Genomic DNA, 27,756 nt, shown 5'->3' with positions numbered 1-27,756 from the left:
ACTTTGGGGACAGTGACCACAATTCGGTGACGTTTACGTTAATGATGGAAAGGGATAAGTATACACCGCAGGGCAAGAGTTATAGCTGGGGGAAGGGCAATTATGATGCCATTAGACGTGACTTGGGGGGGATAAGGTGGAGAAGTAGGCTGCAAGTGTTGGGCACACTGGATAAGTGGGGCTTGTTCAAGGATCAGCTACTGCGTGTTCTTGATAAGTATGTACCGGTCAGACAGGGAGGAAGGCGTCAAGCGAGGGAACCGTGGTTTACCAAGGAAGTGGAATCTCTTGTTAAGAGGAAGAAGAAGGCCTATGTGAAGATGAAGTGTGAAGTTTCGGTTGGGGCGATGGATAGTTACAAGGTAGCGAGGAAGGATCTAAAGAGAGAGCTAAGACGAGCAAGGAGGGGACATGAGAAGTATTTGGCAGGAAGGATCAAGGAAAACCCAAAAGCTTTCTATAGGTATGTCAGGAATAAGCGAATGACTAGGGAAAGAGTAGGACCAGTCAAGGACAGGGATGGGAAATTGTGTGTGGAGTCTGAAGAGATAGGCGAGATACTAAATGAATATTTTTCGTCAGTATTCACTCAGGAAAAAGATAATGTTGTGGAGGAGAATGCTGAGCCCCAGGCTAATAGAATAGATGGCATTGAGGTACGTAGGGAAGAGGTGTTGGCAATTCTGGACAGGCTGAAAATAGATAAGTCCCCGGGACCTGATGGGATTTATCCTAGGATTCTATGGGAGGCCAGGGAAGAGATTGCTGGACCTTTGGCTTTGATTTTTATGTCATCATTGGCTACAGGAATAGTGCCAGAGGACTGGAGGACAGCAAATGTGGTCCCTTTGTTCAAAAAGGGGAGCAGAGACAACCCCGGCAACTATAGACCGGTGAGCCTCACGTCTGTAGTGGGTAAAGTCTTGGAGGGGATTATAAGGGACAAGATTTATAATCATCTAGATAGGAATAATATGATCAGGGATAGTCAGCATGGCTTTGTGAAGGGTAGGTCATGCCTCACAAACCTTATTGAGTTCTTTGAGAAGGTGACTGAACAGGTAGACGAGGGTAGAGCAGTTGATGTGGTGTATATGGATTTCAGCAAAGCGTTTGATAAGGTTCCCCACGGTAGGCTATTGCAAAAAATACGGAGGCTGGGGATTGAGGGTGATTTAGAGATGTGGATCAGAAATTGGCTAGCTGAAAGAAGACAGAGGGTGGTGGTTGATGGGAAATGTTCAGAATGGAGTGCAGTCACAAGTGGAGTACCACAAGGATCTGTTCTGGGGCCGTTGCTGTTTGTCATTTTTATCAATGACCTAGAGGAAGGCGCAGAAGGGTGGGTGAGTAAATTTGCAGACGATACTAAAGTCGGTGGTGTTGTCGATAGTGTGGAAGGATGTAGCAGGTTACAGAGGGATATAGATAAGCTGCAGAGCTGGGCTGAGAGGTGGCAAATGGAGTTTAATGTAGAGAAGTGTGAGGTGATTCACTTTGGAAGGAATAACAGGAATGCGGAATATTTGGCTAATGGTAAAGTTCTTGAAAGTGTGGCTGAGCAGAGGGATCTAGGTGTCCATGTACATAGATCCCTGAAAGTTGCCACCCAGGTTGATAGGGTTGTGAAGAAGGCCTATGGAGTGTTGGCCTTTATTGGTAGAGGGATTGAGTTCCGGAGTCGGGAGGTCATGTTGCAGCTGTACAGAACTCTGGTCCGGCCGCATTTGGAGTATTGCGTACAGTTCTGGTCACCGCATTATAGGAAGGACGTGGAGGCTTTGGAGCGGGTGCAGAGGAGATTTACCAGGATGTTGCCTGGTATGGAGGGAAAATCTTATGAGGAAAGGCTGACGGACTTGAGGTTGTTTTCGTTGGAGAGAAGAAGGTTAAGAGGAGACTTAATAGAGGCATACAAAATGATCAGGGGGTTGGATAGGGTGGACAGTGAGAGCCTTCTCCCGCGGATGGATATGGCTGGCACGAGGGGACATAACTTTAAACTGAGGGGTAATAGATATAGGACAGAGGTCAGAGGTAGGTTCTTTACGCAAAGAGTAGTGAGGCCGTGGAATGCCCTACCTGCTACAGTAGTGAACTCGCCAACATTGAGGGCATTTAAAAGTTTATTGGATAAACATATGGATGATAATGGCATAGTGTAGGTTAGATGGCTTTTGTTTCGGTGCAACATCGTGGGCCGAAGGGCCTGTACTGCGCTGTAATGTTCTATGTTCTATGAATTCATTCATATTTACATGGATTGACAAGCAGTCTCTAAACTCTTGCCAGAGATTTCTGGATCAGCGGTGCTATTCTGATGTACAAAATGTAAAGGGAACAGTTCCTGTTCATTAATACAACTCCAGCAGCCCATTCCACAGGACAGCAACTATGATCGCCCGATTTTAGCTCGCACTGTGCTCTTAGATTCAACTATAAACAAAGCACGAGACATCAGAACGTCAAGTACTTAAATCCTCTCTAAAACCATTTCCTCAGGTAGTCCCCATCTGGATGGACTAAACACGTGAACGGCATCGGAAAATGGAACTAAATGACAAGTCACCTAGTTGCAATGATCGGGCTGTGCTGGAATTTAGGATTCATGGATAAGCCCACCAGAGATCACTTATTTTTACAGACACTTTCATTCAGAAATTGTCAGAGTTTTCATTCTTGTTCGGCTTTGCTTGGGTGTAATTGTTGGAATTTTGCATATATTTAAATTCAGTTCTATAACCAGAATTTTATCCCTGAATACTGATTAAGCCCAGAATTAAACAAATTTAGCAGACATAGAATCCATACAGAGCAGAAGGCGGCCATTTGGCCCATCGAGTCTGCACCTACCCTGTAAAAGGTCACCCTACCCACACCTACATAGGCCCACTCCCCACTTTATCGCCCGTAACCCCACCTAACCTGCACATTCCTGGACACGAAGGGGTAATTTCTATCACGACCAATCCACCTAACCTGCGCATCTTTGGACTGTGGGAGGAAACCGGAGCACCCGGAAGAAACCCACGCAGACATGGGGGGAAAGTGCAAACTCCACACAGTCACCCAAGGGTCTCTGGCGCTGTGATGCAGCAGTGCTAACAACTGTGCTGCCATGTTGGAAAATTACTCCAGAGGCTTTCTATTCCATTCTGCCTTTTGGCATACGCACATGGGACATATATACCTGTACGTCCAAGGTATAGGAGGGGTGTTGATGGACACATGCTTTCCGCAAAAGAAGCCGTCAACGTCTGCTGCTTCACACCAGTCATTGGGTCCACGACGTACCAGATATCCTGTTTCTTTCCTGAGGAGACATGAAATAAAACTATCTTCCAATAAATTGTTACCATGTTACTTCAGAATTACCAACCTATCCTTCCTGAGGCGCACCAGAAGACTTGAGATACACCACGTCACAGCTTAATTCAAGCCTCCCACTAAAGTGCATCCATGTATAAAATAAGGGCTCCTGAACTAGCTCTATTGAAACAGTATTGGTTAATAAATAATACCCCTTTTAAGAAATACTTAGGAAATAATTATTTCTCATCAGCCTACATTTAAATTTATTTACAAAAAAATCACCTGTAACCCCCTATTTGAAGGAACTAATTTAAGTTGCAGGTAGCAACTACACAAATACCACACAGAATGCAACCTTGAATGTAATCTCAAGATCTGCAACCCACTTTAATGAGTCCTTGAACAAAGAACTTAGGGTACTTGTTCTAATCAAATGTTTAACTATTTAAAGATTAGTGATTATCTAAAGCTTTATCCATGCCGAGGGCTTTCTATAAACAGTGTGACTGGAATAAAAAAGTTTGAAAGACAGATTTGAGTAACCTATGATTACTAGCAACGAATACACCAAATCAAATTTTAATTAGGATGTGGGAGAAGTTAATTCAAAAGTTGTGTCCAGACCCCAACCAATAATAACATTATCAGATAGAAAAGATTTATACCCTTTCTACTTTATCACATAACTCACGGTCTGCTAGTTACGAGCACAGTAGACATGGCGCTAATTGTTACTGGGTAACCGGCAATTAAATTTATTTTTAAAAAGTAAATTGGAGTACCCAATTATTTTTTTTCCCCAATTGAGGGGCAATTTAGTGTGGCCAATCCACCTAACCGACACATCTTTTGGGTTGTGGGGGGGGGGGAGACCCACACAGACACGGGAAGAATGTGCAAACTCCACACGGACAGTGACCCAGGGCCGGGATTTGAACCCGGGTCCTCAGCGCCGTGGGCAGCAGTGCTAAGCCACTGTGCCACGTGCCACCCTTGAACATCAATTTATAACCATGTCACATGGAGTAGCGGCAGTGATGGCAAGATGTGAGGCTGCTCTATTATATTGTACCATTATAACATTATTGTAACAGCACCATTATCTTATAGCCCTGATCTACTTCTAAAATTTCACCACCAGGAAGTCAGGCATGCTGGCCCCCCAACCTTGCTTTCACAGATCTCCCCACACTTTAAACACAAAGCGGGAGGGGTGATATAATCTGATCCCAAGTCACTAGGAGGTAGAATGGTTTCCTACTATTTCCTGCCATGGAACAATACTTCAAAGGCACCCCAGCTGAGAATGGAAACTCATCAAATGTCAGACCATCACAACCGGTTGACGAAGATGCTGTGTATTTAACTGCAGGGTCACCCAGCCATTGAACCAAGTTTTAACCATCAGAGTGTATTTGAAGTTTACTCTGGTATACATTAAACTACATTTTGCAAACATGTCCAATTGGAAAGAGTTTCTCATTCCATCAAAAACAAGCGGTTGAGCATTTCATGTTGAAATCTTTTCTTCAACCCATTATTTACACCTATCTTGGATAAGAATAGTTGAAATCTGAAAATAGTTAAACAGCGAGTAGTGTATTGTGAAACTGGTAGTCCACTCACCCATATACAGTACACCATCAGAACTTCGACAAGGTGATGCCTGAACCAATTCAGGAATTGTGAACGGAAGCTTCTGTAAAAGAGAATAACGGTTGTCGTTCAATTGCAGAAACAAGTTTCACATTGGGCAATGCTGGAACTAAAAGTGGCCACATCACACAGAAAAAAAAACATGTACTAAAACGTAGCAGCAGAGTGCATTCATTTTCAAATCAGGTCTCTATAAAATCTCCAGCTCAAAACCGAGACTGGAATCAATCAGACCGATTTGGAAAGAGGAGATCTGGACCACCTGCAATTTCAGAGAAGATAAGGGATTGCTGATTTTGGGAGATTAAATCTCCACAACGAAGCGCTAGCTTCTCTTCTAATGTTGAGGAAAGGCACATTGTTGAGGCAGGTTAGAGAGTTACACCAATTTACAGCATGGAAAGAAGCCATTCAGCCCAATCAGTGTAACCACATTATTCCCGCCAAGATTGTTTGATGCATGAAATAGAAAAAAGTCAAATTTTCCAGCATTAACACATACTAAGATATGCACAAAGTTTACAAAGTAATTCAAAACAAGAATTAGCAGACAGCTTATTGATTGTAGAAGTATTTAGCAAACGGACTAGAGAAAATATGAGCATTAACTTACAGTCAGTCCTTCGTTGTTTTTGCCTCCCAGCGTGTATAGACTGCCATCATTGGGATCAGGAAGAAATGCTGGTCTGCAAAGAAGAAATAAACAACTTATTGGCAGCAGAATGTCTAGTTATAGAGCCTCAGCTGGTCAATTACCTGCACAGTTCAGAGATCAACAGGTAGCAAAATCCAGGTGTTGCAAACACAAAACCAACTGGATTACACTGTTGAGGGGTTCACTTATAGTTAAGAGGTGCTAATACCTAATCATTTAACAATTTTAAAAGGCACTACTAGCACAGCATTATGAAAATGCTATGATTGAGCAAAGTGGGAGTAACGCTGAACACCCTGCCATGTGCACGCAATATTGCACACTCCATTATAGTTCCTGTGGAAGTCTGAAATCAAGTTAAGCCTCTGTGGCAGACTTTGTTCCAGTACTTGAGCCAAACAGGCCTAAAGAACCTCAAACTTTAGTTTGAGGAGTCAGGCAGCACGGTGGCACAGTGGTTAGCACTGCTGTCTCACGGTGCCAAGGTCCCAGGTTCGATCCTGGCTCTGCGTCACTGTCCGTGTGGAGTTTGCACATTCTCCCCATGTTTGCGTGGGTTTTGCCCCCACAACCCAAAGATGTGCCGGCTAGGTGGATTGGCCACGCTAAAGTGCCCCTTAATTGGAAAAAATGAATTGGGCACTCTAAACTTATTTTTTAAAAACTTTAGTTTGAGGAGTTAACTTAGATGGTCCAATTCCAGCCGCAGTACCCCCAAAGACACTAAGGTCTTAAAGCATTGTCTCTGCAAACATTTTCCCAGGTTCTCTGGCATTGGGTAAATGGAGGTGCCCTGTACCCTTTAGGTTAGATGTAAACAGATGTATAGCCACACTAAAAACTTACTCTGTTAGATGCATGGGCACTTGAAGCACAGGATCTATACAAGACAAAAAAAATGGTACGTTTATAATTACACAGTTAACACATAGAAAATGGGACAGTGCAAATTTTGAAGCCGTCTAGAATTTCCATCATTCCTAATCCTGAAATATTTTTGTTTTAAACTTGTTAAATTATGAAGTCATAGATTAATTACCCAAATCCATGGTCCTAGATTATATAAATCAATGCTCATAAAAAGGCAACCACTTTATATTTGTTAAAAGAAAATATATACTAAAATGTACAAATGGAAAAACATGCTTATAATAATCTCTTATTGTCACAAGTAGGTTTCCATGAAGTTACTGTGAAAAGCCCCTAGTCGCCACATTCTGGCACCTGTTCGGGGAGACCGGTACGGGAATTGAACCCGCGCTGCTGGTCTTGCTCTGCATTACAAGCCAGCTGTTTAGCCCACTGTGCTAAACCAGCCCCCTCAATGAGCAAAATGGCAATTTATTTTTATTCATTCATGAGATGTGGGTGTCGCTGGCTGGGCCAGCATTTATTATCCAACCCTAACTGCTCGAGAAGGTGTTGGTGAGTTGCCTTCATGAACCAGTCCAAAACAATATTGACATTAATACATGTTAAATGCTATTTGACTCCGTAGGCAGCATTCTCACCTTTAAGGCTGAAATGTGACTTTGAATTCCATAGCCATGCACGAGAGGGATCATAGCCTTGCCAGACAGGAGGACACAAGGTAAGGTTTATTGTTCTTGTAGTTCAGATGGATCCTAATGACCCCATATCACTATTCCCTGGTGTCCGAGCCAAAATCCATTGCTCAACCAAAGACAGATTTACTATTTATCCATCTTCAATACCATTGAGTGTATTAATTTCCTCACACCCAACATCATGAAAGAACTGACTGACTATTCATCTCTTGACCATTGTTAGGACACAACTGGCACAGGAGTGGTCACATATCCTCTCACAAAGGTATAATCGAAGCACAAGTATTATCGTTTAATATAATTGCTACCCACTAGAGGCAGTCGAGGAGTTGGGAGACAAAACAGAAAATACTATGCTTTTCTCAAAGTGGAGCACATCACAGTATAGCTTAAATTGGCAAAGAAATAAAATTATATTTTACTGTACTTCAATAATTGATGCACTTGAATTCAGAGACCTGAAGGGCAGGTATATGCAGTGATAGCCATGAGACAACCATATTGATTACCATTTCCTCGTTTGAAATCTGCTGTCAAGAAACAATGTTATGGCATAGCAGATGGCAAGGGCCCAAAGAAAAACTTGAAACGAGCTGCCACAACGATTTGCAATTTGTGTATGATGAGGAGCTATCTGAAGTCGAGATAAGTAACCCGCAGACCAATTGTGATAATTTTTTATTAAATTTAAACATTTATTGAAAGAAAAAATAGAACAACAGTTAAAGACACAAGAACAACGTTACGCAGAAACAGTTCTTCTACCAACATTTCCAACAAGACAATGGTTTAAATAAACTCAAGAGCTTGAACCCCTTTTTAAGGCAACAGTCCATATGAAGTCTATAAAATCTCCAGCAACATCATCACACAATGCTTTGCTGCTCTTGGGGACAGACTCTCCTCTCGGAGGGTGGCGACAAACTGGTGTTCACAGGTCTGACTTGAGCATGCACTGCCTTGGTCAAGATCTCACAGTAATAACCAACAGCTTTCAGCCTTACTTTAAATTACTTTTTTTCCCTTTGATCTTCCACTCATTTTCTAGAGTCTTTAAGAAACTCCTCATCCCAGAATAGAACAACCTTGTTTTATTGGCTATAATATTTATAAAGCAAATTTACTACTTTGCCTCACACATTTATGATTTCCCGATTGTGTTTCCTTTGACATCCAACAGTCAACTTTAAAATCACTTCTCTTATCCGCCTAAAGTAAATTCAGTCAAGCTGATTCCCTTGTTCATTACCATTTCAGCCACTTGTCTTCACATGTCCTTTATGGATGTTTTGACCGTTGCAATCTCTTTAGTTTAATTAAACCAGTCACACCCATGTACTCACACAAGCTGGTTTCCCAATTTATGACAATGATATTGCAAAAATATTACACTCATTTTCCTCACAACACCTGCAGACAAACGACAGTCAATCTAAAGACCACAGAAGACTCAACGTATGCTCTCAATAGCAGGACACTGTTAGTGCATCAAAACACTATTATAGCAGAATATTCACTGATGTGTTTCGTCCCTGCATCCAGAGGGAAAATAGGGTCAGCTGTGGTGATATGGATACGGCACAATGATCAAATATTATATGTAAATGTTCTCAGTTCCCCAAGTTCTCAAACAAAGATGAAGTATTTTGAATTCTTCATTGAAATATTATCCATTCTAGCTAAAATTTCCATACACCAATTAAAATGGAAGCGTAAAACTAGTTTTACAATTTTGCCATGCCTCGCAGATATGGAATAAAATGCTGTTTCATTAAATGTGTCATTTTAGGACACATTTTTAACTCTTCTCTAAATGAAAAACTGTATTTTTTTTTTCTGCAGCTTGATTATTGGCTTTAACTGTACTGCATAGCCAGTTACCAGCAGACAGCCTGCTGGACATCCGACAAACCAACAACTACACTGAGGACTGTTATTTTGCGCGGGGTCACACAAAAACTGGATGTGACAACTTGGTCAGAACAGATGTTACATAACTACAAAAATATCACTGTTATTTTATGGGACACTACTGCATTAAACTTGCTGACTGCAGAACGGCAGATTTACTGATGCATGGGCAGCATGGTGGCACAGTGGTTAGCACTGTTGCCTCACGGTGCTGAGGACCCAGGTTCGATTCCGGCCCCAGGTCACTGTTCGTGTGGTTTGCACATTCTCCCCGTGCCTACATGGGTCTCACCCCAACAACCCAAAGGTATGCAGGATAGGTGGATTGGCCTTGCCAAATTGCCCCTTAATAGGGAAAATTAAGAATTGGGCACTCCAAATTTCTTTTAAAAAAAAAGGTTTACTGACCCAACAGCAGAGTCAGCAAGACCCAACACAGCCTGCACAAAGTGCTAGCAGTAGTATAAAAAAATAAAGACAAGTTTATCTTCATGGTTGTTTCAGATCAAAAATGCAAAGTCAATGGTTGGACAATATAAAAGGTACTACTGCCTCTTGGTGACAAACTCTTGGTATGAATTGGAGGGGTTTTAGAGGTTTGATCATCTCATTGCTTGCAGATGCTACTGAGAATTGATAGCAGCCTTAAGGGAAACAGAGCTAATCCACATAATTACAGGCCAGTTAGCTGAACATCTACAGTAGGGGAATTTTAGTCATTAATTAAGGATGAAATTATCACATACATAGAGGAAAAATAGAGGTTGCCAGAAGGAATTTCAAACACAATAATCACGCCTGTCAAATCTCTCCCAATTCTTTGAGGTGGTAACATAGTGAATATATTCTGCATGGACTTTAAGGCACACAGAGGATGATTACTATCAAAGTTCAAAGTGCACGGAATTTGGGTTGGGGTAGGAAATAGGATTTCAAATTGCTTAAAGGGAAAAGAGAGCGAAGTTTAGGACAGTTTTTAAAGAGTGGTTGAAGTGGGTGGTTGTTCTGTTCTAGTTTGATCTCTGTGTAACAATGTGGTTAGAGGGCTGGATGGCACCAAAATAAGGGAATGACCAATTCCTTTAAAGTCCAAAGGCAGTCATAAAGGACTATTTAGGAGATGAGGGAATGGGGTAAAAAGTAGATCTAATTCAAATGGTTCCATAATGTGTTATGATCCCAGTTGATGTTATAATTGGACGCGAGAGGACGGTACGGCGCCGCAGTGGTTAGCACTGCTGCCTCACTGCACCGGAGACCGGGGTTCGACTCCGACCCCAGGTCACTGTCCATGTGGAGTTTGCACATTCTCCCTCTGTCTGCGTGGGTCTCACCCCCACAACTCCAAAATGTGCAGGCTAGGTGGATTGGCCACGCTAAATTACCCCTTAAAAGGAAAAAAAGAATTGGGTACTTAAAAAAAAAAATTTTTTTTTTAAATTTTAATAAATAAATAACTGGACGCGAGGATCCCATATTAGAATCCTGGCTCAAAAGGCCATCAGGCACATAACTTCCTCAGGCTGGCAATCTCTGGCGATTGCCCAAACTGGGATTCCAAAGCCCCTGTTTTGTCCAATCTTCCTCACTCAGGCTGGGTGAGGCAGGAGCTGCGATGCAGGCCCTGGCTTCATCGGTGGAGTAACTGGGGTGCAGAGAGATAAGAAATGACCCCTTTTTAAGGCACTAGCTGCAATAAAGGTGGTGTTTAAAGGGGCAATTGAAAGTTAAGCGGTTCAGAAATGGGGGGGGCAGTCTGCCCAGGAAGGGGATGGGAGGACTGTGTCTATAAAATGTGGAGGAGCAAAGTCACAGGATCGCTAATTGTTTTAAATGTTCCTGTCCAAAGCTAGAGTACTACTGGAAGGAGGTTTTTACGGTAATTTCCAAGGTGGTGCGTGTGAAACTGGACCCAGGGCCCCAGGAGGCCATATTCGGGGTGTTAGACCAGCCAGGGTTGGAAACGGGTGCGGAGGCAGATATTATAGCCTTCGCCTCGTTGATCGCCCGAAGGCGGATCCTGCTGGGATGGAGAGCAGCCTATCCACCCTGCGCCCTGGCGTGGCGGGTGGACCTATTGGAATACTTGACCCTTGAGAAGGTTAAGTTCGAATTGAGGGGAAGCTCGGAGGGGTTCTACAAGTCATGGGCACTATTTATCATGCACTTTCAAGAACTGGATAACATCGAACATTAGTTTTTGGGGGGGGGGGGGGCTGTGTATATTCAGGATGACTATGGGTAATCCCCGACTCCTTTTTGTCATTTGTTTATGTAAACATGCGGGCTGATGTTTGGGGGTTGGTGGGAGGATGGGATCGTTGTTATTGTTATGGGGATTGACCTATCTGTTGCTGATTATTGTTTATTGTTGGTGGGTATAAATTCGGGAGAAAATGTGAAAAAGGAGAATAAAAATATATATTTTTTTTTATGATTTGGAAGTAAATGTAACTGGTCTGATTAGCAAGTTTGCAGACGACACAAAGGTTGGTGGAATTGCGGATAGCGATGAGGACTGTCAGAGGATACAGCAGGATTTAGATAGTTTTGGGCGGAGAGATGGCAGATGGAGTTTACTCCGGACAAATGTGAGGTAATGCATTTTGGAAGGTCTAATGCAGGTAGGGAATATACAGTGAATGGTAGAACCCTCAAGAGTATTGACAGTCAGAGAGATCTAGGTGTACAGGTCCACAGGTCACTGAAAGGGGCAACACAGGTGGAGAAGGTAATCAAGGAGGCATACGGCATGCTTGCCTTCATTGGCTAGGCCATTGAGTATAAAAATTGGCACATCATGTTGCAGCTGTATAGAACCTTAGTTAGGCCATACTTGGAGTATAGTGTTCAATTCTGGTCGCCACACTACCAGATGATGTGGAGGCTTTAGAGAGGGTGCAGAAGAGATTTACCAGGTTGTTGCCTGGTATGGAGGGCATTAGCTATGAGGAGAGGTTGAATAAACTCGGTTTGTTCTCACTGGAACGACGGTGGTTGAGTGGCGACCTGATAGAGGTCTACAGAATTATGAGAGGCATAGACAGAGTGGATAGTCAGAGGCTTTTCCCCAGGGTAGCGGGGTCACTTACTAGGGGGCATAGGTTTAAGGTGCGAGGGGCAAGGTTTAGAGGAAATGTACGAGGCAAGTCTTTTTACACAGAGGGTAGTGGGTGCCTGGAACTCGCTACCGGAGGAGGTGGTGGAAGCAGGGACGATAGGGACATTTAAGGGGCATCTTGACAAATACATGAATAGGATGGGAATAGAGGGATACCGACCCCGGAAGTGTCGAAGATTTTAGTTTAGACGGGCAGCATGGTCGGCACAGGCGTGGAGGGCCGAAGGGCCTGTTCCTGTGCTGTACTTTTCTTTGTTCATGGCAAAAAGAGATGGACAATAAATTTGCCAACAATGGCGGTGTTTATTTGTGCCACAACACTGGGGGAGGTACTTCCTGTACGTGTGCAGATGCAATGTCGTTGACAGCATCAGTGTTAGCTGCTTGTTTTAAAACAAATATGATGGTTTGACACAGACCAATAACAAAGTTCAAGTTACCAATTTGTAGGCCTGTGCAGTCCTTAACCAATTGTTGGTTCTTCGGAGGAGAGGGGAGAGTGACTGCCCTTGACATCAAGGCAGCAATTAACTGAAGTGTCAGCAAGGAGCCTGAGCAAAACTGGAGTCAGAGGATATAAGAAAAACGCTCCACTGGTTGGAGGCATACAGAGCACAGATTTGTGGTTATTGGAAGTCAATCATCTCAGTTCTGGGACACCACAGCAGGGGTTGCTCAGGACAGTGCCCTAGGCCCAACCATCTTCAGCTGCTTCATCAATGACCTTCCTTCCATCATAAGATCAAAAGTGGGGATGTTCACTGATGATTGTACAAAGTTCAGCACCATTCACCATTCGTTAGACACGGAGCAGTCCATGTCCAAATGCAACAAGAGCTGGGCAATATCCAGGCTTGGGCTGACAAGTGGCAAGTAACATTTGCGCCAGGCATTGGCCATCTTCAATGAGAGAATATCTAACCCTTGTCCCTTCACGTTCAATTGCATTACCATCACTGAATCTCCCACAATCAACATCCATTGACCAGAAACTGAACTGGACTAGCCGTTTAAACACTTTGGCTACAAGAGCAGACCAGAGGCTAGGAATCATGCAGCGAGCTCACCTCCCGACTCCAAAAGCCTGTCCACCATCTACAAAGCACAAGTCAGGAGTGTGATGGAATACTCTCCCCTTCCTGGATGAGTGCAGCTCCAACAAGCACTCAAGAAGCTCAACACCATCCAGGACAAAGCAGCCAGCTTGATTGACACCCCTTCTACAAACATTCACTCCCTCCACCCCCGAGGCACAGTGCCAGTAATGTCTCCAAGATGGAGAGAGATTGGGGAGATCTGCGATTCAGAGGGACCTGGGTGTCAGAGTGTATGAAATACAAACGGCTAGTACACAGGTACCGCAAGTAATTTGGAACGCTAATATTGTTTATTGCGAGGGGAATTGATCACAAAAGTAGGGAGGTAATGTTTCAGTTATACAAGACATTGGTGAGACCACATCTGGAGTATTGTGTACAGTATTAGTCTCTTTATGTAAAGAAGGTTTACCAGATTAATATCAGGCATGGGCATGGTTGTCTTATGAGGAAAGGTTGGAGAGGTTAAGCTTTTAACCGCTGGAGTTTAGAAGAGTAAGAGGCGGGCTGACCAAAATCTTTAAGATCCTGAGTATCTTGACAGGTTGTATGTGGCGAGGAATGTACTCTTGTCAAAGAGTCTAGAACTAGGAGCCATTGTTTCAAATTACCAATTAAACTGGAGTGTGGTGAAATCTCAAAATAACATTTTGTTTCCAACCAGTTCTATATAAAATCAAATAGAAAGTATAGATTTTTATTGACCGTGAGTTCCCCTCCCATTCCAAAAGCACAAAAAGGTGCAGCACATAGATACCTCTCTCACAGCCTGATCAAGCCAGGTTTAATTACTGATGTTGATGTACCAGTTTAACTAACAAGTTTGCAATCTTCAATTTAAAACTCTGCTGTTACAAGCTGTACATAACCACATTCAGACTTTTGCTTCTCTGTTTAGAGTTCACTTCCCCACCACACACCCCACAACCTGTCTCAGTTTGGATGAGCTGATCATTGTTAGATTGCCACCCATATAAAATTAAATTCAGCATTTTGCAGCAGCATCACATTTCACACTTTTTAAAATGTGCAAATATGTGACACTCTCAAGTTAAGCAGTTTTCCATTGCATATTTCATTGGTTTAATTCTTATGCCACGATATGACAAGATAGGAAAGAGATTCTTAAATACAGAATAAAGGCAGAACAGGTGATGGGAGTGGAATTCAAGACAATCATCTAATCATGGCTATTGTGAAATGTGGCAAATGTTGTGCTCAAGGACAATAGTTCCAGAAAATGAAATGGCAGCAGAATAAGGCTACATTTACTATCCGCTCCTCAATGACCTAATTCGCTTTGTTGCAATTGTTGGCACAGTTCTAAGGAATGTGCAGGGACAAACAGACCTGGGTGTGCATGGGCATGGATTTTTGACGGTGGCAGGACTTACTGAGAGCAGATTGAGAAAAGCACAGGGATCTTGGGCTTTACATATGGAGGAATTGAACATAAGAACTAGGAACAGGAGTAGGCCATCGGCCCCTCGAGCCTGCTCCGCCATTCAATGAGATCATGGCTGATCTTTGTGGACTCAGCTCCACTCTCCGGCCCGTACACCATATCCCCGAATCCCTTTATTCTTTAGAAAGGTATCTATCTTTTCCTTAAAAACATTTAAAGAAGGAGCCTCAACTGCTTCACTGGGCAAGGAATTCCAGAGATTCACAACCCCTCCTAAACTCGGTCCTAAATCTACTTCCCCTTATTTTGAGGCTATGCCCCCTAGTTCTGCTTTCCCCGACCAGTGGAAACAACCTGCCCGCATCTATCCTATCTATTCCCTTCATAATTTTATATGTTTCAATAAGATCCCCCGCATCCTTCTAAACTCCAATGAGTACAGTCCCAGTCTACTCAACCTCTCGTCATAATCTAATCCCCTCAACTCTGGGATCAACCTAGTGAATCTCCTCTGCACTCCCTCCAGTGCCAATATGTCCTTTCTCAGGTAAGGAGACCAAAACTGAACACAATACTCCAGATGTGGCCTCACCAACACCGTATACAATTGCAGCATAACCTCCCTAGTCTTGAACTCCATCCCTCTAGCAATGAAGGACAAAACTCGATTAGCCTTCTTAATCACCTGTTGCACCTGCACACCAACTTTTTGCGACTCGTGCACCAGCACACCCAGGTCCCTCTGCACAGCAGCATGTTTTAACATCTTACCGTTTAAATAATAATCCATTCTGCTGTTATTCCTCCCAAAATGGATAGCCATTTGAGTACAAAAGCAGGGAGGTTGTGCCAAAACGTTATCATTTCTGATTAAACCGCAACTACATTTGCGGTATTTATGTCCAGTTCTGATCACCACATGTTTTAGGTTGGATGTGAGGGTCCTTGAGAGGGTGCAGAGAAGATTTATCAATATGGTTCCAGGAGAATTGTAACTACAAGGTTAGGTTGGAGAAGCTTGGGTTGCTATCATTGGGTAAGGTACTCAAAGAACAACTGTTCCCATTAGCTGATGGCACACAGTCTAGGCCTAGGGGAAATCAAATTTTAAGGTTTTGGGCAAGAGATGCAGCAGGGTTACGAGGAACAACGTGGTAATAACCTGGAACTCACTACCCAGGAGGGTAGTAGAAGCAGAGACAGTCAATCATTTCAAAAGGACATTGGATGGGTGCTTGAAAAAAAATAAACTTGCAGTGCTAAGGGAAACAAGCAGAGGGTAATGGGACTTCTCCTCAGAGAGCTGGCAAAGACTTGATGGGCCAAATGGCCTCTTTCTGTGCCGGAAATGAGGGCACTGCAGTCCAATGTGAACTAGATACATGCAAACCAGGTCAGGTATTGGTGAGCCAGTTGGGTTTTTACAACAAACCAGCAGCTTTCAAATCATTCTAGGCAACAAATTTCCCAACTTTCCTTCCTGGGATATGAACTGTGGATACTGGTCCTGTATCACAACCACCACACAACCAAACTCAGTGGAATTGTGTGTCTGGTAAAAATGTGATGGAAACTGCCTAAACGTGTTTCCCACGTAAGGGGAAAGAATATACAGGATGGAACAGGGGACACTGGGGTGATTTTGGACTCCTCCAGCAATCAGCTGACACAAACAAAGAGTTTCCTTCTGTGCTGCATCTTGAATGGTTCTAGGACTGTTACAGCCAACAGAGAAGAAAGTTTGAACTTATCAGTTTGTGCTGGATTTGAACGTTCCAGACATGAAAAAGGCAATATCTGACCCACTCCAACATCCATTCCTCCTCAACTAAGGATTCTGATAATGTTATGAATCATGCGGACAAAAGATCAATGGCTCACACCTAATACAGACAATTACTGTATTTAACCAATACGTAGAAGATGCCATGTTTGTGCCGAGAGCAGGAATAATTGAAGGCACTTTGCTGTAAGGTATTTGACCTAGTCTACTCCTATAACCTTTGAACAGCCAGTCAGAAAGTAGAATTGACAGAGATGTGGCACTAGGTTGCAGTTTGCCCAGCTTCCAGCAAAACAAATGGGGTGATTGTGGTGGGGGAGAGGGTGATGAGAAAATGCATCAAAATCGTGCCAGCAATACAGGCTTTCAAAATTAAAGGTCAACATAAAATTCAAAAGCACCAAATACTATTTTTAAACTGAACTTTTCATGGTCGACTCCAACTTCTAAAGCTACATAATGAATGAGGGCAAAGTCAAAAAGTGGATTGTCCCTTGAATTTTAAATTCCTTCAGCATGCTTTCCAGCACGCATTCTTTACAATCAAAAGTAATGAAAACTCTTCTGTAGTCTTTTTAAACCAAGTTGCTTTCAAATTATCACAAAATGTTAATTATCCCTGTGGTTAGCACTGCTGCCTCACAGCGCCAGGGACCCGAGTTTGATTCCAACCTTGGGTGACCATGCACATTCTCCCAGTGTCCGTGTAGGCTTTCTACGAGTGATCCAATTTCACACTTAGGGAGAGCTGTTTGTCAAAGGTGGAAAATTAAAACGACACTGCATCTAGAGGTAAAATAATATTTTCTCATATTTCCAAGACACAAGAGATACGACTTGCCTTCTTTCAAGGTCCACTTAATTGAGCCCGTTTGTTTGCTGACAGCGTGTAAGCTTCCATCCAGTGTTGATATAAAGAGTAGGGTTTCGGGCAGCACCGTGCTCGAACTTCCACAACACTGTAGGAGACAAACATCAACATATAAACTCACCCAAGAAAGACAATCCATTCTTCACCATTATTATCAATCCCACACTTTAGAAAACCATTCAGAAGGAATGGACCAAAAGATCATCTCATATTCAATTTCTTCGCAGGAAAGATAATAGTTCAATCACCAAAGTAGCACGGTAAAATACCCCTCCCCCTCCCTGCTCTTGGGAAAGCATGAATACCAACAGTCACTACAACACTGATCTCCTATCTGGAAGTGATAGTATTTAAAAGCTGGCAGAAGAGGGCAGCTGTTTCAGATATCTGTTGCCATAAATAGATGTAAACCCACATACTATATCATTTGCAGACAACTCACTACTTATAACAGCTAAACTTCAGTTCAAGTTGAGGGTGTAGCTTGTGTGTATATTACTTTTCGTTAGAAAACGGTTCAAATTTGGGGGATGGTCAATAGTCACAGAGATTTTGTTTTAAAATCCTCATTACAATATTTTATAGTTCATCCAAGCAGCGCTGGCAGGAATCTGGCCAATAAATTTTGACGCATTAGATGTGATGTGGAGGAACGACAAAGAGTCATATTCTCTTGAACAGAGTTTCTTTATGCTCAGTTGAGTTTCCATTCACAAATTTGGTTAACCAAATACAGAAGTTAAGACTAACACATCACTCAGCATGGTAATTTAGCTCAACAGATTGTTCCTTGGGAGTAACAGGCTCTAATAAAGTTAAATACAGAGTGATTCTCTGAATGCAACAGAAGGATTTGTTCAATGAAAACTAATCTCAGAACCACACCTACTTCATAGTGAATTACATTTCATGCAGAATATAAAGCTCTTTCAGTACTCTCACTTCATCCAACATTGTCAAAGTAATGCAAGTTTATTCAAAGCAAATAATTGTACAAAGCTTTTTCTCATCTACTGCAGCCAAGACAAATCCTCAAGATTCTGGAAGACACATTGGTACTTTTAAATCAGGATTTGGGATTCAGGGGGACTTCCGGAGGCGGCCATGAGCGGATCGGCCGCACACAAGGTGGCTCCTGCTTGGCGGCTTTGGTTTTGGCCCTTTCTGCCCAGTTAATGGGCAGTTTCCTTGTAAAAAGGGAAGGAGTCAGATTCTCCTCCAACGTGCAACGTCAGGGGGCTACAACACCCAGAAAAAATAGAATAAAGCCTCAGCTCAGAGGTGGAGGATCCGCGTGGCGCATCAACTGAAAGAAAGGCAGTGTTGGGAGCGTCGCATCGCCTACCACATTGCCTGTAGAGCAGTTGATGGACTGTATCGAGGGGGAGTTTCAGCATCATCAGAAAGAGATCCAGGGCGATTGAGGGAGCAGTGGCCCCTCTTCACAGGACTTTGGAGTGGGTGGAGAAGGTGCCTGGAGCTTCAAGGTGCGACGATCCGAGAGGTGAAAAGGGTGGTGTCGGACCACAGTGACCGACCGGATTGTGTTGATGGAGACGGAAATGGCGATACTGGGAGAAGCCTGCAAGGTGCTGAGGGTGAAGATGGACAACCAAGAGAATAGGCCGAGCGGCGGAATCTATGAATTGTGCGGCTGCCAGAGGAGGTGGCGGGAATGAGTGCCACGGACTACATATTGAGGATGTTTGCGAAGGTGGTCGAGAAGAGGGTCTCCGATAAGGCCCACCGATCACTACAACAGAGACTCTGAGCACAACGGGCGGTGATCGTCCAGATGCACATGTTTCAGGAGAAGGTGAGGATTCGGAGGTGGGCGAAGTTGACGCGCGACTGTAGCTGGGAGGGGAATCAGATGCAGATTTACCAGACATTGTAGCTGACCTGGCCAAACATGGAGCGAGTTTTATCAAGGCCTTTTTGGAGCACGAACCGGTTTGGGGTGACTTTCAAGGGCAAAGAACATTATTTTACGACACCGGAGGAGGCAAATTACTTTGTCAAGGAGCATTGGTTGGGTGCAGGGCTAATGGTGGAAACTTTTCTGTTTTGGTCTTTATATGTGGTGGGTGCAGGCGGAGGAGGCCTCCTGTGTGGGGGTGTGCTTAAGGGTCTGGGCGATGCCTCCCCTCCCGTTCTCCCTGGGTAGGTATACCATCAGTTCCGTTATGGTGTCGTCCCTCAAGATATGGGACCAGCTGAGGCTGTACTTCAGTGTAGGGGGTATGTCGGTATTGGCCCCAATATGTGGGAATCATAGGTTCATACAAGAAGGGATAGACACGACGTACAGGAGTTGGCATAGGGAAGGGGCAGAGCGGGCAAGGGACCTGTTCATAAAGGGAAGGATCGCAAGGCTAGAGAAATTGCAGGGGAAGTCCCAGCTGCCGAGGGGGAGTGAACTCAGGTACATGCAGGTGCAGGATTTCATACGGAAGGTGCTTCCCTCGTTTCCTCAGCTGCCAAAGTATATGCCATTGGATAAATTGCTAACTCAAGATGAGCTGGGGGAAGGAGGATTGCGGATATTTATGGATGATTGTCGGAAACTGAGAAGGCACCCGTGGAGGAGTTAAGACAGAAATGGAAGGAGCAGCTGTTTTGGTCGTGCCCGAAGTTGGGGGAATTCTGGGCATCAGTTTGAGACACTGTCAGAGATAGTGGGGGTGAAGCTGACACCATAGCTTTTGGTGGCAATTTTCGGTGTTTCAGAGCTGCCAGAAGGGAAGGGGGCTGATGTTTTAGCCTTCGCCGCTCTGATTACCCAGTGGCGAAATTTGCTGAGTTGGAGGACGGCCGCTGAACGTATCAGCGTGGCTGTGGTATATGGTGGAATTTCTACAACTGGGAGGGTTAAGTTCGCTCTCCGCGGGTCAGAAGGGGGTTTCTACAAAAGGAGGAGGCTCTTTCCATCTCTATTTGAGGATCTGTTTGTCGCCAGTGTGTGTGTCTGGGGGGGGTTTAGGGGGGAAAAAGGGGAAATGACAAACTGTTGAAACTTGGTGATATTTGTTGGTTGATTGCTTGTATTATTGTGTTTGGAATAAAATATATTTTTTTAATAAAGGATTTGGGCTTCAGTAGCGGTTCACTGTTGTTTGGTACCGCTTGCATTTCCCCAGCCAGCATTCAGACCCCCTGCAATGCTAAATGCAGACACCAAGAACTACTGCAAAGGTTTGCTATCACTTGACAAAGGACACACATCAAAAATTCACTCGATTCAATGCATCTGTCTTGCAAAGGTACCACATTTAAGGAAGTTGCACCAACCCTCTCTTCCCCACCCTCCATATTCTTCATCCCCATTTGCCATCCTCTATCTCTGCAACATGGTGCTAGAAAGACCATTGTTTGAAATGAACACTATCAGACACACCTACATTTTTATTCCACACTTTGTTACGTAACAAGATTTTATACAAGTAACAACAGTAGACTGATCCTACCTACTGGCGAAGACAGTAGGCAGGATCTGTGTAATACCCTTAAAAGATTTGTGAACAGAACAGAACAAAATAGTGCAGATGCTGGAAATCTGAAATAAAAACAGATAATGCTGGAAACACTCAGATCTGGCAAGTTTTCCGTGTGGAGTTTGCACATTCCCCGCGTGTCTGCGTGGGTCTCACCCCCACAACCCAAAGGTGTGGAGGCTAGGTGGATTGGCCACGCTAAATTACCCCTTTATGTGAAAAAAATAATTGGGTACTCTAAATTTATAAAAAAAGATCTGGCAAGTTTGTCCTGGTCAATATTTACCCCTCAACCAACATCACAGAAATTACACAGCTATTACCACATTGCTGTTTGTGGGAGCTTGAGGTGTACAAATTAGCTATTACTTGTCCTCCAACCCTCACTGCACACCAGAAGTATTTGCTGCTTTAGATGCTCCCGTGGTTGTGAAAGGTGATTGATATACAAATCTATAATTACAAGTCTTCCTTTCTTCCCCTCGTAAAAAACAGAAATCAATACTACTAACGCCTGTGAAGGTGGTTTATGTGCAAAGCAAACGCATGTTCCCACTCCATAGCTGGCGCAGTAACTATAATTCAGCTCCCCTGGCGCATTAAGTATCTTGTAAGAAAAACTCAAGGAGACTAATTCACTGAGCGGGAGGTCAGTTAACCAAGAAAGAAAAAAAGTCATATGCACTTGTACACATCCCTACTTCAGTATTTCTAAGACCAAACCAATTAGGGTCTTTTAAATCTGACACGTCTAGTTGGATATTTAATCCTAGCAACCTAGAATTTTTGAAAATGCACAAATTTTTAAAGCATTGATGACGCCTGTAACTGTGGATAACCAGCAGGTGGCTCAGTGAAATGTTCAGGAAGAGCTCAGATAAACAATGATATGAGTGGCTGCTCTCTTTTTAACTCACTTCATAGAGGAAGTCGTCACAGCCTCTGTTGGTGTTCATGTTTGGTGCATCAGCACATTGAACAAAGCCACCTTCTCTCACTACTCATTACACTTTATTGTTTAAAGCAAGCGACATCATACAGCCCATTCACACCACAGACTAGATAATTACATCTAGAAATTGAGATACTGCAGTTTTTCATGGCTGTACAGGCTGAACATCTCAAACTTCTTCAGCTAAAATCCTGTTTAGCCCAAATGCATTATCTAGCAGGTGGAGTTGACAACATTGCCAGTGACACCAGTTCTGCCCATATAACAGAAACATTTTCATCAAGTGCTAACAGAGTAAGGGCAGCACGGTGGCGCAGAGGTAGCACTGCCGCCTCACGGCGCCGAGGTCCCAGGTTCAATCCCGGCTCTGGGTCACTGTCCGTGTGGAGTTTGCACATTCGCCCCGTGTTTGTGTGGGTTTCGCCCCCACAATCCAAAGATGTGCAGGTTAGGTGGATTGGCCTCGCTAAATTGCCCCTTAATTGGAAAAAATGAATTGGGTACTCTAAATTTTTTTTTTTTTTTAAGTGCTAGCAGAGTTAAAAGTTGTCGTAAATAATACAGTAGGCATAGAAGAATCTAAAATAAAAACCTTTTACTGAATATTATGAATTGAAGAGTACCAGTCAACAACAGGCAGACATTAATTTTTAAGCTCAAGTTTTCTATAGGGTACAAATATTGTAAATATAAATTTCTTGCTTTGTTTGCATTGTCCAATCGAGCCACCCAGTTAACTGGACCCTTTCATCAAATCACAGAATAACCACAGTGCAGGAGGTCATTCAGTCCATTGAGTCTGCACCAACCCTCTGAAGAGGACTTTACCTAGGCCTAGGCCCAGGGCCCCCACCCTATACCAATAACCCAACCTAACCTTTTGGACAAGGGGCAATTTAGCATGGCCAATCCGCCTAACCAGCACATCTTTGGACTGTGGGAGGAAACCGGAGCACACGGAGGAAGTCCATGCAGACACGGGAAGAATGTACAAACTCCACACAGTCACCCAAAGCTGGAATTGAACCCGGGTCCCTGGTACTGTGAGGTAGCAGCGCTAACCACTGTGCCACCGTGCTGCCCTTTGTACTGAAGGTAGTAATAGGAAGCTGAATGTTAAATGATCAGAGTTTAAATAGCTGAAAATAATTCCAAGTGTAAAAATGGGTCAATTAATTTCTTACATTTATACATCTTAAAAGGCATAACTTTCCTGAGATACAAAAATCCTCAAGGTGGTTCCCAGCTACAATGGGATACACAATACAATTAACAAAGAATAATGAAATGTTAAATTGAATTTAACAAACCAAGCGCTCAGAATTGGAAACATTTTGCGAGGGAAATCAGGAGTGTACTGAAATGCTGCGCCGCTATAAAACCAACGCCTTTGCAGCTCATTTCCTTTCCACCAACCCCGCTCCCCCACCCCAAACACAATAATCCAACTTGCCCCAGAGGACTAAGCCTCACCAAATGTTGGCACCTATGTAACAGAACTCTAGGATCACAGCAACACTGAAAAGCACACAGTACAGCATACTGTTTACACCAGTTACCATACAAGTGATAGCGCTAGCGGAAATACTATACCAAATCATGGTTCACCAAATACTGCCGGGGGGAAAAGCAGAAATAATTGGCTGAAGGGTGGAGTAGGTCTCCCATCTTCTACAAAATATAACTGATCTAAAATTCTTGCTGCCCATTTCCAGCACAGAACAAGTCCTGTTTGCTCCTCATCTCTGTGCTTGGCAACCCGCATTGGCTCCTGCTTGACCAATACCTCAATTTTAAAATTCTCATCCTGGTGTTGAAATCCGAATGACCTCACCCTGCCCCATCCCTATAATCTCCTCTAATAACTTGCATTCTTCCACTCTGGCCTCTTACACATACCCTCTCTTCACTGTATCACTGGCAGTCTAATCTCTGGAATTAACTTCCAAAGGCCTCTCCACTTCTCTCTCCCTTTAAAGACCCTCCTTAAAACCTCCCTCTCGTTCACAAAGCTTTTAGCAACACATTCAGAACGGTAGCCTAGTACAGCAGAAGGGAATGAAAATATAATGTCTCATGATACATGGGCACCAGCACAAAGATTGTATCAACATTTTTACAAAAAGATTGAGAATCTGCATGCCACATGGTTAATTCAACAAGGAATTGAAACCACAATGTAAACCATTCAACAGCAAAACTGCTCAACTTCTCAACCCAACAGTTTTCATTTGCATATCTGATTTTACAGAATTTATACATTTTAATTATTCACATTGTATTTGTCAATGATCTTTATACAGCAAGATTAAGGTGGCATGAGGTAGAACATAGTGTTACAATTCTGGCCGCCTGTGATGGTGATATGACAGTACTGGGGAAATGGATGCAGGTGACATAATTCAGTTATGTAATGATTTATGCCCTGGCATTCAGCTGTAGTCAATTACTCAACAGATAGATCAATCACAATTTCAATTCCCGATGAAGGATATCACTGCACATCAACGACATTCCGTGCTCTATGGCAGGTGCTAAAAGATCCAAAGATTAAAAACTTCAACACATTCCACACTTTTAAACAATGTCCCATCTCAGTGCACAGAGAAGATAATAAACAAGGAATGGCAGGAAATATTCAAGTGTCTGCTGTTCTCTATATAACTATGTTTCATATCACAACGGAGAAATGTGTTAAAAGGACTGAGTTCTGATGAAAAGCCACAAGAGCAATGCCACAAAACTGTACACAGACACTGCAATCCTAACAACGAACAGCTGAACCACGATGACTGAGCTCTTCCTGTTTTGGATTCCCATCTACCACTGCCCCATTATACGGAGCATTTTCTTTATTTTTGCTATTTTTCATCACATGACTGAAAGGAGTTCTTTGCATGCAAAATAAAAATAATTCTGCAAATTAAAAATGGAGTCTTTAAAAAATAAAATCAGATGAAAAGGAGTTGATGATCATAATGTGTTGTACTTGTATCACAGTCTGATTGGAGAAAGACAAAAATCCAAAACCATTAAATTAGCTTTGACAAAGAATCATCCAGATTCAAAACGTTCACTCCCTTTTCTCTCCACAGATGCTGTCAGACCTGCTGAGATTGACCAGTATTTTCTGTTTTTCTTCCATTAAATTTGTTGCACTGCGCTCCAAGTAAAACACAGAATCAGGTTGCAAATGGAAACACACAGGTATGATCTGCTTATATTAAAAACAGTAGCTCTAGAGGATTGCGACAATTACAATTTGTTAAATTTTTAACCATTTCTAATTGACAGATTAATGGCAGCAGAATCACTAATAGAAATGCTATCCCTGCTGCCAATTCAGGAATTCTGTTCCTGGAAGAGTTAAGTTATTGCATTCCAGAAATCTCAATTTTTGTTCTGCAGAGTGAATGCTCGTCAAGAAAGCGATATTATGAATGTAATGTAAAGCAACTGTTTAAAACAAAATGAAAAACTATTCCTTTGAAAGGTAGCTTACTGAAGAAATTAGTGAGGAGCATATGGATTCAGAAGCTTTCAGCATCACTTGCATTCACATGCAAACACAAGAACTAAACACAGAGTTATGTTCTTAAGAGAATTGTCCACCTCTGCGCTGTTCCATATTTGTTTACTGTGTTTGTGGTCCATGGCATCAATTTAACCATAATCAAATTAAAGATTAACCAACTTATTTGGATCCTAAGGTCTCCTTAGCACAATATATATATATTTTTTTTAATAAATATTTTATTGAAAATTTTTGGTCAACCAACACAGTACATTGTGCATCCTTTACACAATATTATAACAACACAAATAACAATGACCTATTTTATAAACAAAAAATGAATAAATAATAAATAACAAAAATGAAAACTAACCCTAATTGGCAACTGCCTTATCACAAGTAACACTCTCCAAAAATATAATTTAACAGTCCAATATATAATTATCTGTCGCAACGACCTATACATATTATACAGTATATATTAACAACCCTGAGAGTCCTTCTGGTTCCTCCTCCTCTCCCCCCCCCCCCCCCCCCCCGATCCTGGGCTGCTGCTGCTAGCACAATATATTTATTTGAAGAGAAAGGCATCCATCAACAGTAATGTAAACAAAAAGGTTCCTATATTACTGGTCTTTCCGAAGACATTGTCTTTTGCACGGTATCACTGTTATTGCATTTAGTCATTCAGAAAATCAAATAGTGCAGCAAAAATCTATAGAAGGATTAGAATCAGCTATGTACCTGTGCAAGGAAAAACTATCACTCAGATAATAAAAAAGTAAAGCATTGCATATCTTGTGTATAGTGGTCAGGCTGCACTTAAGAATACAGTACGCTTCCAAAGTATAAAAAGGACAGCGAGGAACTGGAAAAAGTACAAAAAGAGTTACAAGAACAATTTCATTTAAATTAGCAACTATAATTAAAAACAAATATGGAGAACTTCACTCAATATTAAGCTTTTGGTATATTGTCGGCAGGTATTCACACAATTATTTGGAAATTCCAAGTGAAATCGGTGCTAAAATGCCACAAGTGATCTGTTCTTCAGCCAATGTTTGTCAGCTCACATGGAGGAGATTTCTGTGCTGCCACTTCTATATTCAGTAACATGATCAGAGGAGCACATTAAATGAAGCTACTCTAATCGATAAGTGTCACAAATGCTTTAAAACCTGTTTCCACAAAGTCGGCCATGAACAATATATTTGTACGTATATTTTCTTATCCATGGAGTGAGAAATTCAATTTTTAAAAAGCCAGCAGTAAAGTCTCTTTACTTTAAAAAAAGGTTGTTTATATCACTCTATTGCTCTGGGAAAATATATGTTATTAACATATACACACAAATATTAGTTAAAAATTGAGGGAAAGCGAAACGTATAAATGTTAATCAAGACTAATCCATACTGGGGCAGCATAGTGGCACAGTGGTTAGCACTGCTGCCTTGTGGCATCAAGGACCCGGGTTCGATCACGGCTCCCTGTCCATGTGGAGTTTGCACATTCTTCCCGTGTCTACATGGGTCTCACCCCCACACCCAAAGATAAGCAGGGTAGGTGATTGACCACGCTAAATTGTCCCTTAATTGGAAAAGAAATAACACAAAGATTAGTCCATACTTGGTGCAGGCCTGATACATTTTGAAGTCGAGGTGTTGGGTTGTCTGAAGGGACGCTCGAGCTTGTAGAGTTGTCTCTCCAGCTGCGACAGCTTCTCCTGTCAAATTGTCAGAGGTTGCTTTAACAGGTAAGCTTAGCAGGTGGAATCAGGATTTTTACAGAGACAGTGACTTCTGTTCAGCAGGCATGGCACTTTCAACTGCCTAGTTAACTTTACAATAGAGCAGTTTTTTTTTTAGATGCCTTTATCTGTCTTTCTCTGGGTTGAAGATGGTTCTTTGTGGATCTGCCCTTTTACTTGCCCTTTTCAATGCTTTTTGCCGGTAAGGCAAGATGGCCACAATTATCATGTGACCTGTACAACAATGCTAAGTTACTTTCCATTTAAGGGACGTGGTAATTCTATTACAGTCCTCCGAAGTCTCCTTACCCCATGTAGTGTTAAACAAGGTCAAACATGTTGACACCTAACAGTAGTTTATTAGTTAGTGTCCGTGTTTGGAGGGAAAGTCATCAAGTCAATACGTTTCTGTTTACATTTTTGGAACACTCATTAAATTTTAAAGATATACATCTGAGGATTGTATCCTGGTCTCCTCGAAAGGCAAGAGAAAGATGATTGAAATACTTTTTCTGATAGCCCAAGTCATTTTTAGAACAGTCTTCAAACTCAATCTAAGTTTTTTTTTAAATAATCTTTAGAACGATTTTTCCAAAACGTATATCATAATTGCGCACCACAACAATGTAGACTAGTTATTTCTGACTAACCAACTGATACATTGCCCCGT

General features: G+C 42.5%; 1 protein-coding gene across 1 annotated transcript in view; it reads right to left on the bottom strand.

The window, feature by feature from the left end:
- Window positions 1-27,756, bottom strand: part of ern1 (endoplasmic reticulum to nucleus signaling 1) — a 110,856-nt gene that overhangs the window by 60,751 nt on the left and 22,349 nt on the right. The window contains exons 2-6 of the mRNA XM_072483759.1: window positions 17,350-17,467; window positions 6,470-6,503; window positions 5,582-5,654; window positions 4,939-5,011; window positions 3,191-3,313 (exon numbers count right to left, since the gene is read on the bottom strand). Coding sequence (XP_072339860.1) covers window positions 3,191-3,313; window positions 4,939-5,011; window positions 5,582-5,654; window positions 6,470-6,503; window positions 17,350-17,467 — 421 coding nt within the window. The remainder of the gene's footprint in view (window positions 1-3,190; window positions 3,314-4,938; window positions 5,012-5,581; window positions 5,655-6,469; window positions 6,504-17,349; window positions 17,468-27,756) is intronic.

Source organism: Scyliorhinus torazame, chromosome 18 (genome assembly GCF_047496885.1).
Source record: "Scyliorhinus torazame isolate Kashiwa2021f chromosome 18, sScyTor2.1, whole genome shotgun sequence".
NCBI classification, from domain to species: Eukaryota; Metazoa; Chordata; class Chondrichthyes; order Carcharhiniformes; family Scyliorhinidae; genus Scyliorhinus; species Scyliorhinus torazame.
The sequence above is the reverse complement of the archived record's forward strand: the minus strand, read 5'-3'. Positions and strand labels throughout refer to the sequence as shown.